Consider the following 11,781-nt stretch of genomic DNA (forward strand, 5'->3'; position numbering starts at 1 on the left):
AATATATATTTATACAATATATAAAATTATATATAAATATTAAATATATAAAAATATCTATCTCTCTATATAATTGATATTTAAATTGATATTTGCTGCAGTATACCTATAACATCTCTCTGAAGGGTATTCTTTCTAAGTGGCAATCTCATTGCAAAGAAATTAACAGAACTGACGGATGAAAATACATTGCATATTATTTCCCATTTTGTTCTATTATCATATTTAAAATACTTTGTTGTTTTCAAGGCAGAGAAGGAAAATGGATGAAATATTGTTTTTCTTTTGTCTGGAATCAGCTTGGAGGTACTGTGCACATTCAAGCACACATACAAGAGTATTGCATGGCTGCCTAGTGAAAATTATCTGTTGGGTGGTCCAGAGCAGAAAGCAGAAACAAAGCTTATGTATATCCCCAACCACAGATACCATGGACAGTACAAAGAATCAGGTAAAAAGGTCCAGAGCCTGGGACTTTGGAGCAAAATAGTTGCATCCTTTGCTCCTAGTTCTAAGACTTCATCACCACCAAAGGCAATTTTGCAAAATGCTTTGCAGAGGCTTCTCCTTAGTGACTCATGCAGACAGGACCCGTTTAGCTTGACTGCTTTGCACTCTGTAAAATAAGTTTTGAGGGCAAAATTCAAAGCATGAATTTTGATCAATACAAAATTGATTGGGGTCTTCCTTTTCCCAGAGATTTTCTTTCTGTGCTCCATCCTGCTGCACAAATGAGTGTAGATTCTTATTCTGCTTATTCACAACCCAGAGTAATCATGATGTGTGGAATACAACCTAGACTACTGGCTGGAATGACAGGAGAGCTTGGCTAGTATCTTTTGGCCTCCCTCTCATACTAGATGTGTTGCAGGTATACACAGTCAGAGAATGAGCACTAAAAGACATTAAGCCACTGTGGAACAGAGACACTGAATGCTTTATCAAAATAGCAGCTATTTAAGTAAGAGAAAACCTAGTCTCCACCCAGAAAGTAATGCTTACCATGTCAAATTGGAGACTCAGCTGCAATCACTGCTTTTTAGAAAAACACTTCACAAAGAACTTATCTCTGTGAAACTGCTAAATGTCATGAAAGAGGTTGGAGTCTTGATTAAAATGTAAGAAATTAAGGCATTACTAGCACTTGCTAGGAAAAGTTTATGCGTGAAAGATTTGATGCATGAAGGATGACTTTATTCTATGCATTATCTTCACCACCTTAATCCATGGTTCTCCCTGCGCTGCACGAATATGATGTAATAGGGAATGTGAACAGAGAGGCAGAAAAAAAATATGTTCTGCATGGCACAATTCTCTCAAAGTTTAGGGAATTAGTGCATGGCATAAATTGGGTGTCAATGTATTATTTCAGCCACAAGTGAAGTGGATGCAGAATATCATGTAAGGTCCTGACTGCACAGTGAAGGATACAAGGTATTCATGTAAGTAGGGGACCACAAATGTGCAGTTTAGAGCTAGATTGTATGGCATTCCCTAGAAAATATCCCAGAAAGCTTTGAATTTTCTAGGTGAATCTTACCTTTGGTAGACATATAATCTGACTCCCACAGAAATAAAAGAGAATTGCTTTAAGAAAAAGAAGAAGAACAGAGCATTGCAAAACAATTATCTGTCTTGAACCCTGTGTGTGTTAATAATCTGCTTCATAACAAAAGCCTCCAGATTCATGTACAGCTCTATTACAGCACTTGGAGGTGTAGAAACACGTACATCTCCCTAACAAATCTTCCCTGCACTTGTCATGATAATACCAGATACTATTCCTAGAAGCTAAACACCTAAGCTTTAAGAGACCAACATGTTTGCTGGAGAGCTTTCTACAAATTATTTTAGATGTCAAATGGCCAAATTCTGACTTGAACTGAATCTGAAATTAAATAGCAGAGTCTGATCCTCCTCATTTATACTATGGTTATTCTAAATCACAGCATTAAACTGGGCCCCATCAGGCAGTGAACTGTTTTACTGAATAAATTCTATGCTTTGACAATAAAATTCAATTTAATCTAGCAGTTGTAATTTATTCTCTTTTAAGAAAATTGCTCTTTCCCTTGCAAGGGGGGGAAACAGATCAAAACAGTGCAATCAAACCAGTTATCACTGAAGGAACTAAACTTGGTTTATCCCTGTTAGATCCAGTGAACTTATCAGGAAGGAATTCAGTCCATCTGAAATTTTTTTTTATTATTATTATTCTTTCCAGGCAACTGTTCTCTTTGTTAGTCAAAGAAATCTTTAGTTGTACAGCAGCCGACCTTTATAGAAGGGAAAAAATGACATAAATTGACCTGCCTTTGGCACATTCTTCCAATGCCACACAAATCAGGATAAACACAGGAAATGTCTGCACAATGTGCATTGTTAACCTGCGGATGTGTTTATAAACTATTTATACTCCGAATTCATTTCCCATTTTTCATCTTCTATATGATACGTTTGGTAATAACAATGCAAAAATACTGGTGATCAGAAGATTGAAGAAGTCATTAGGGAAAATTATTTCATTCACTTTCCATTATCTAATATACTTTTCAATATATTTCATTAGAGAGTCTGCTACAGCAACCTCTTTCTGTGATCATCAACAAGAAAGAAGAATTGGAGTTATGGTAATAAACATGTTTAAATGTTGAGTTTTAATTCTGAAAAAAGAATGCGTTAAATCTTTTCTCTTGTGAGAATTGACTAAGAAAAGAGTCTTTTCCCTTGAGACACTTGACAGCAGATAGGATAAAGGACAGGAAAACTTATGGTAGGGGAAAAAAACCCAACTTCAGCAAGGGAATACACTGGGTGACGTAATAGGTTTCTTTCATCTCTAATTTAAAAATGAAGCTTCTGCAGATTGTTCTTGTATTTATGTCAGTCTGAAGTCTGCAAATATATCTAGCAGGCTGTTGTTTTTAAGGCTTTTGCATTTCAGATTCTTCAAATGCACTACATAATTTAAAACAGTCTCTTTCGCATTAACTGTTTACGTTCCTATAATTCTGTATCACTTTTCAGGTAAGATCTTGCAGATTTCTTTCCTATACAAATGACTACATTCAGCATAATCTTTTCCCTTTCCTGACTTTCCCTTCTCATTCCACAACTCTCCCTTACCACACATGAATGTCTTGTCTGCTCTCTTCCTTGAATTCCTCTGTTGGTCCTATCACCTGATCTCCTTTACCCCGATTTCAATTTCTAATTAACTCTTTCACTTAATTTTTCATTCTCTTCTCATTCTTCTTTATTCCCCTTCAAAACACAAAAATTAGCCCCTCTCCTCTTATCAAAAACTTGTCCTTCATTCCCCCTTGCTGTTCTTCCCTTCTTCTCCCAGGCTCAGGGAACACCGGCTGCAATCACTTTTGCTGTTCCTACCTTTTTTCCAGGGTCTCTTCAATCTATCTTCCACTGGTTTATTCTGTTGGAGCTGCCTTGACAGGCTTTAACAACTAGAGTCTAACCAAAATTCAAACCCAGTATTCTGTTCTCATCCTTCACGATTTCAGCGACCTTAATCATAATTCATCATGTTCCTTTCTTGTTCTCTCATGAATTCCATGAATCTTTCTTCTTTCAGTTCTATTTTTTGAAGCTATCTTCCAGTGTGTGCATCAGAAGATTCTTTCTCCCTTTCCCTAACTTTCTCTGGGTTTTCCAAGGGCTCTGTGTTTGATCGCAAAAATCAGTTCCAGTCATTACTCTAAGCATTTTAATGCAAACTGGGCCATGATCTTTTCTTCTAACCCATACAGAACAATACATTTCTTATGAATCAAAAGTATAATTAGAGCTTATGTATTTAAGTCAAATAAGGAAACAGAACATCCAAGTATTAAGCACCTGGACAACAATGGAAAATAACACAAATATTCACTTGTATGTCAGGCACGAAGAGCTAGTGTTTTACTAGTTATTATTCAAAAAGAGGAAGAAATTATGTCACAGTGAAAAACAATCATCTGACATAATATGGCTTTCCTAAACCTAATTCCCTAGTAGCCTGACATTTCTCCCTTTAACAGCAAAAATCACTTAGTGTCTTTTTTGATAAGATGTGCTCATTTTTGTGAAGTTTCCAAATATTGGAAAAAATTGTTTAATTTCACATTTGATTTTTATTAATTTATTATAAAACAACACATACAGATCCATATACAAAATCTATTTGCAGAACAAATAATTCCTAAACTATATACCACAAGGTACTGAATCTTTGAAAAAATATCTCAGACTAAAAACAGACAAAGTAAGCTCAGACTTGTGCTGAGTTTGAAACCGAACTATTTCTAAGAAATCTCATATCTTTGTATTAAGTACTACTTTATTGCCTCTTATTCTTCAGAAGTATGTAAGACCTATTAAGGACTGTATTTTAAGACAACTTTAAGACATGCCTTTTTCTATTAAAGAAGATGTGCCTCCTTTAAAAAAAAAATAGAATCAATATAAATTTCATTAAAAATGTGATGAATAATATATATGTTCAATCCTTTCTTGGATAGATAACGTAAATGTGATGGCAGAAATGATGTATAAAGCTGTCATTCCATAATACCATGTAGATTAACCACTTTCCTATTTCACAGTATTAATCACAGATTATATATATCTCATATAATATAAAATCTATAAATCTATAAACCAATCAGCTTTTAGACACATCCATTTTTGCTAAGTTTTGCAAGGTTCATCCTAACCTACTGTAATAACCTACTGTTATTAAAAGTACAGATCTGAATTTGAAAGCCAAGTTTGGGATGTCCATTGAAGCATGGAAAGTTTTGTGTATTTTTGGCTGTGCCCAGGCATGCCCAGGTCAGTGGCAAATAGTACACCTGTAATTTGTATGAATTGTTTCACAGTGTCTGTTATCACACATACGCAGGCCTGCGTTCAGCTGGCACACAAAAGGAGGTCACTGTCAGTAGCTGAAGTGGAGATAGATCAAGACATGAATAACAATCCACTAGTAACACAAAGTCTTCCTCACCTACCAGTCATTCTAGCCTATAACCCCAAGAGTCCACGCTGCATTCCTCAGATATGTATCACATGTACCAAAATCATTGCCATTTATATCAATTGCTATTTATGTTATGACACTGCAAGTAAGATGGGGCTCAGATGCAGGCATAAAGATATAGGGAAGCTTTACACTGAAAAGTGTTAAAGACGGACAAAAGGTAGGACATACAGAAGAAAAATTACTTCCATTGTTGGAGAAAATGGCAGAAATGATGACAGACCCCACAAACTCCCAGTTCCTAATCTATTGCTGGGGGTTTGTGTGTTAGACTGTGATGGTACAATCAGCTTTATTTTGAACCAGTTCAAATGTATTTTTAAACATTCCAACATACAGTGAGGAGTCTCCTTCTACATACATGTTTACACACACACACACAGAGACTAATATACATATATATGTAGCAAATAAAGATAAAAAAGTACTGTCTTTATAAGCTCATTATGCTAAATACTTTACCTTCCACTTAAATGGAATTTTATACCGCATTTTAAAAAGCTAAAATACAAATAACATATATTTTAGGATGCCAGCCCAGGTAAAATAATTGAGCAACACAGTAAATTGTAGTAAATAAAATTCAAGCTCTCTGCTTCACTCTCTTTAAATGAGCAATGTGCAATAATCTGAAAGGAATACTGTTTCTCTGAAATACAACACTATTTAGGCTAGATACAACTGGATTTTTAAGGAAGACTTGGTGTGATTTAGATTGTCATATTGATCAAATGTGTGTAGTATGCAGTCTGTTCTAAATTACTGAAAAAAGAACATTCAGGACTGCCTTGTTCTAAAACAACACATGATATGTTATTTTGTATTATTGTGGTTGGCTTTCTTGTGAAAGACCAAATAATGAAATACAGCCTGTGAAATAAAAAGCTCTCATTTCCTGCCCATGATTTGAATTGAAAACTAAGAACTAACCTCAAAACACTTCTCCTTCTCTGCTTGATGTAGAAGTTCAGCCATTCCAGGTAAAAGTACTGGAAATATGTAATACTCTAAGTATTCTCGAGGAGAACCTGGGTAAAACAGTACAGTCTTCACTTACAGATAAGCACTTAGATTTCACAAAAAGACAAACATCAAATAACGTAAACTAAATATCAGTTATCAGGACCATCTTAGCTTGAACCAGGCACAGATTCTTTCAAATTAGATACAGCTACAGATCTGTCTTCATTCTTCTTCAGCCAAGAAAACATAAACTTGAGTAAATTTCAAACTAAAGATACGTCAACACTGCAAACTGCAGTGTGCCTCAGATGTCAGGCTTAGTTTTAAATTAGTTAACTCAGGCATCAGAAGCTGTTTAGCTACAGAAATGAGAAGCAATGTGGACTAATATACCCTGACAGGAAGAAAAGTAAATTAGCCTGCACTGAATTCTTGTGCTGTTACAGCTAAACTACTTTTGGTATCCATATTCATGTCCTTTACATACTGCAGTAATATAGTTGGTCATAAAACTTCTAGATGGAGGAAAAAACAAAGACTATATTTCAGTGACACCCTGATTTCCTTCTCATAATTACTTTCCACTTGCCAGTTCCTCAGGAAATTTGAATATTACTCTATATACCCAATTTTGCCACCTTGGCAGGGATGTCCGAGCTGGCACCTCTCTCCTATTTTTGACTACACTGCCCCTACGCGCAAGTCTACTTGTCGTACTTAGAGTAAGCTAACGCACACTGACAGCGCTGAGATCCACACAAAAGAAAGCAGCTGCAGTCACCTTCACCAAAAAACAGCAGTGATACTGCTCATGTTCTATATGTAGCCTAATGGTTAAAAACATGCCCAAGGGAGAGACTCAAGTCCAATTTCCTTCCCAGCTTTTCCTCACATCTCCATCTTCCCTAACAAGACCTTTCATTACAAACTTATAAACCAGGTTAAGTGGAGGATTCTTCTATCCCTTCTGTTGAAGGCATCATATATGGAGAAACTCAAGTTCACTGAGCCAGAGAGAGAGCATAAGAGGGAGCATGACACCAAATGAAGCCACAAGAGTACTTCCCTCAGAAGGGAGAACAAAACTGAGCTTGTTAGCTTGGGAGGAGTGGGGAACAAACACAGACGTACTGAGTTGGTACCTCTGGAAATGTGCTACACTGCACCACGTCAACGTACCAGGTTAGGTCACTGCTAGCTCAGGAGTCTCAGCATCACAGTGCACTCTACAGACTTGCTATACCTTTAGAAATCTTAAAAGACTAACAAAAATTCTTAGGATCTTAGACAAGAAGGGATGGCTTATTAGCTGAAATGCTGTCCTCGGTTTAAAGTCAGACTGCCTGCCCCTGCAGTAAGCATTCAGGTCTCAGTGCAGTCAGTAAAGATTAAGTTACAAAAGGTTTCTCTTCTGTCAGAACACAACTGAAACACTGAATTTATTCTCTGCTTCATACCTTTAATTGGTTCATATGCTGCCAGAAAACGTTCATAATTGGAAGAATGCTATATATATAAAAGCCGAGGGTAACGCTCCTTCTCACTAACAATAGGAATTCCTAATAAGCAAGAATGAATGGCAGAGAAGAAAATAAACACAGAATGAGAAGTGATGGAAAAAAGTGAGGAATAAAAGACATAAGGAGGGCTGAAAGAAAAATACATTGCTACTTGGTGAATTTTTTGAGGTACAGAGACGGATAAAAACGGAAGAATAGAACTTTAGAGGCTGTTTCCATTCTAATTTGTGATCAGATAGACAAAGATAATATTTTGAAAGTAGTTTTCAGACTCAATTATATATTTAGTCTATTGATCTTAGTTTGGCATTATTAGAGGAAAAAACGCTTGTCCTTCTCTAAGTGTCTAAATAAAAAGTCACTTATAAGAGAACAGAATTATCTTAACTGCAAGACACTGCTACTGATTTCTAATGTGTGTACCATCTCATTTGAGCTTTTTTCCACTGACAAAGGGGCAAAGCTGGCTCCCTGTTTAAAGAACTAGGGGACTAATTACGCAAATTTCACTTAGGAAAAAGTGTTGTAACTGTTAATACTTTAAATTCAAGAAATGACATTCCTTGTCAAATGCAAGAAAAATAATCACAGCAGGACTCAAGATAATAAACACTTACTTACAAGTTTTTGGATCAGGTGGTTCTGAAGAGGTAGTTGCCTTGCATATGGAAAGCCACCGCTGGCCAACAGTATTAGCTGCAGAGGCTGCGTAGAATTGTTCCAAACATAATGGCTGCAATACTCCTGCCTCCAAAGACACCTGTCCAAGATAAATGTAACTCATGTACATTTCCAAGCCAAACTATAAAAAATATAGAAGCCAATAGGTCAGGTCAGGTAAGGTCAGGTAAAAAAAATAATGCATTTATAATTTCTAATTAAAGTATTAAATGATTTCAGTGTTTTCTAAGTACTTTAAAATAAACTTTTCAGTTTCCAGCAGCATAAAAACATCCAAGCCTAACAGAAGGTACATAGCTGTTTTTAAAATAATACGGTGAGATGTCACAATTTAAAATATTTTTTTACCCATTCTAAGAAATAGTAGCTCTTTGAAAATTAAAAATGGCAATGTTTTCTGAACCAGCATTTTTTCCACTCAGAAGTTTATATATGTGTTTCTGCATTGTTTGGAAGTCTTGACACTCAACTTTTAAAGAAAAGTAACCTTTCTTTTAAACAAAGCACAGAGAGACAAATTAAAAGCAGATGCAAATCCCAATCTTAAGTTTCCCCTCACAGAAACAATTACTCATACCATAAGAAAGGTGAGTCCACAATTTTAGGTATGTTTTTAGGAACAGTGAGCCAGAATAGTACTCCTAAGAGACAGCGAACTACACCTGTTAGAGAAAGGCAGATACCTCTTACTACCCAAGAATGTAAGAACCATTAGTTTGCTATGAAAACCTGTTACAGTAATTATGTGCCCTAAACAGTTTCACTTTAGAATTCATTTGCATTTATGAGCACAGTTCCCTGCTGCTGAAAAACAGGCAGTAGGATCAGGCCACAAAACTTATAGTATACTGCATGTTGATGACTGCACATAGACTCCTTTTTAACATATGCAAGATTCATAAACAGATTATTTTGGAAATTAGAAAAAAAAAGTACTAACATGAAAAGGTTTATTATTCCATTATGACATGAGAAGCTCAAACAGATCAATATATTATGCCCAGGTCAACGCCCCAAGAAGCATTTACTATCCTAATTTAATAACGGCCTGTAATGATGCTAATTACACTTCGGGAAACAGGATACATTATAAATGTCTAACCAGACCAACTGTCAAACAATTTAACCTCTAAAATCATGAGTTTTAAAGTGATAAAGTAACCTAAATAAGGTGTAATAAGATAAAATGTCTACAAAATGCCTAGTTTAAATGAAAATCAACTTTGTATCTGATGCCCAAAAGAATTAATTTCTCTGCTCATAGAATTGCCGGGGACAAAGAGTTAAACAGGTTTGTCTTTCTTAAAAGTTTTAATGTATTGCTTCTGTCTACCAAACAAGTTTTCCTAGAATTAATTTATTTGGCCAAAATTAGACTTAAAACAAATTTGAACAAGTATAACGCTGCTGATTTCAACAGCCACATCTAAGTAATCTGCCACATATGTGAAATTGGGGCATAACTCCTTTGCTACGCTTGCAGCCCTCTTTCTTGCCCATTTCAGTACTCAGTCTGCTTGCAGCACCACAGCAAAGAGATCCTTGAGTACTTCAGAGTCACAGCAGATAGTCACAGCAGAAAGACAGTGAGATGCACAAACCAAACACAGCTGGTAATCTAATTTTAGGATAGTATTGCCCAAGTTGCTTTAAATAAAAGCAATAATTTGTGGAATATTACATTTGTTGATTCACAGAAGTTGTTTGCAACATGTAGTTTTGTTTTCATTTAACTTTATGAATGAGTCTATTCCGTTGGTACCTAATTTTCCCATTTGGTTACTGAAAAACTTTTAAAACCAGCCCTGTGAAGATTTTTTTGCTTCAACTATACTCACAGATTCTTGCTTTGATTCATAAACATCTGGAAAGGTAGGTTGTTCTGCTTCATACTCTGAAAGTAAAAAGAAGCACAGCATTTATCCAAAAGACTTAAAAACAAATATTTATTTTTTCTTCTACACAAACATTACTTTCTAAAGCTACTTATTCTGGTTTGAAACAACAAAAAGACCAATGCATGCTAAATACTTGTTTAACATTGGATCTAATGAGTTAGAGCAAGTGTAAACTTTAAAGTCTCCTGTCTTGGCTTTAAGTCAAGTTCGAGGTTCTCAGTAATAAAGGAACCCTTTATTGAAGAAAAGATTTTTATCCAAAATCATATTTAAAAATATTTTAATGTAAGTGAAATGCAGATGCTTGCATGGAATTAGTCATTCTTTTTACTAGCATATAATAGTGCTTTTCAACTTGGATTCCACTATAAGCAATTAAATCCCTAGGACATTGATAAGTATTACTGTCTCCACTTTTGAAGAAGAAAAAATGGAAATGCAGAAGCAGTACATGACCCACATAGATTACTGAGTGAATCAGGGTAAGAAAAAAAAAAAGACAAAGAAAATATGGAGGAATTTGTTGTAAATTAAATCAGACCGAAAACTGAGGAAAATGGGGTCACATTACATGCAAAACAGCATTTTATGGGAAGAGTTCATGCAAACTTCAGGATTTCTATAGATAATATCATTCATCCCCCTGTTCTAAGTTTAATGTGTTCTTACAGAAGGAGGACAATGGATCTGATATAAAAAACTTACAGGTTACACAACACAGGAGAAGATTCTTGTAGACAAAACAAGCAGACTTATAATTCTACCAATGTAATTATCAGATTTACTGGCATCACTACTTCCATATGCAGTACAGATGCCTCTGTCGAGTCACATTAGAATAAGCAACTTTACGCCTACATTAAAAATGGCCATTTTAATGTGAAATACCTACTTTACTGTAGGGCATTATGAACTGTTAAATAAAGAAAACATCATTTAGGCATCACAGAACTATCAATGCCGGATTCCCAATTTCCTGAACATTCCTAGTGGTCCCAGTCACCACTGCAGATCTCGGGAAAAGACCAACACTTCTGTTATTAGGGCCTGCAAACAAGCTTATTAATTATGTATTAATTAAACTTGCATGATAGTAGCGATAATACCATCACCTGCTTTCACAAGGCAATAATCGAGTTCCCTTACCGCAGCAGACCACAGTGCTGGATTCATTTAGGAACCGGGCTACTGCACCATAAAACAGAGGCAGTGATATTATCGCTTCCTTATGCGGATATTAAACCGAGTACTTTCAGCCCTACCGGCACAATACAAAAATATATTTCTGCCGGGAAACGAAGACACTAAACGGAAACGTAACGCTGAAGAGCAAAAACGGCGCGGAACAAGCTCCCGCTTGTGAGAGGCGCTTTCTAAAAACTCCCCCTGAGGCAGAGGCTGCCGCCACCTCCACGGAGCCGGGCCGGCTCTGCCGTTTCCAGCCCGCAAGGGAGCCCGCGGCCGGGCCTGCCGCCCCCGGCCGCCGCGGAGGAGCCGGTCCGGTCCGGTCCGGTCCGGTCCGGTCCGGTCCGGTCCGGTCCGGGGCCGCCCCTCCCCCCCATGACTGAGGAGGCCGCTCGGGGCCGCCCCCTTCTCCCCGCCCGCCCGGCCGCGGGGCGCGGAGCCTGGGCCGCCCCGGCTGCGGGATGCGGCGGGGGGAGCCGTGGCGGGGGGATCCGCG

General features: G+C 36.9%; 1 protein-coding gene across 1 annotated transcript in view; it reads right to left on the reverse strand.

The window, feature by feature from the left end:
• The window catches only part of IQCK (IQ motif containing K), a 60,400-nt gene that overhangs the window by 34,325 nt on the left and 14,294 nt on the right, over window positions 1-11,781 (reverse strand). Inside the window, exons 4-6 of the mRNA XM_026083141.1 lie at window positions 10,025-10,096; window positions 8,143-8,292; window positions 5,969-6,090 (exon numbers count right to left, since the gene is read on the reverse strand). Of these exons, the coding sequence (XP_025938926.1) occupies window positions 5,969-6,090; window positions 8,143-8,292; window positions 10,025-10,096 (344 nt within the window). The remainder of the gene's footprint in view (window positions 1-5,968; window positions 6,091-8,142; window positions 8,293-10,024; window positions 10,097-11,781) is intronic.

Source organism: Apteryx rowi, unplaced genomic scaffold (genome assembly GCF_003343035.1).
Source record: "Apteryx rowi isolate R43461 unplaced genomic scaffold, aptRow1 scaffold_6, whole genome shotgun sequence".
Lineage (NCBI taxonomy): Eukaryota > Metazoa > Chordata > Aves > Apterygiformes > Apterygidae > Apteryx > Apteryx rowi.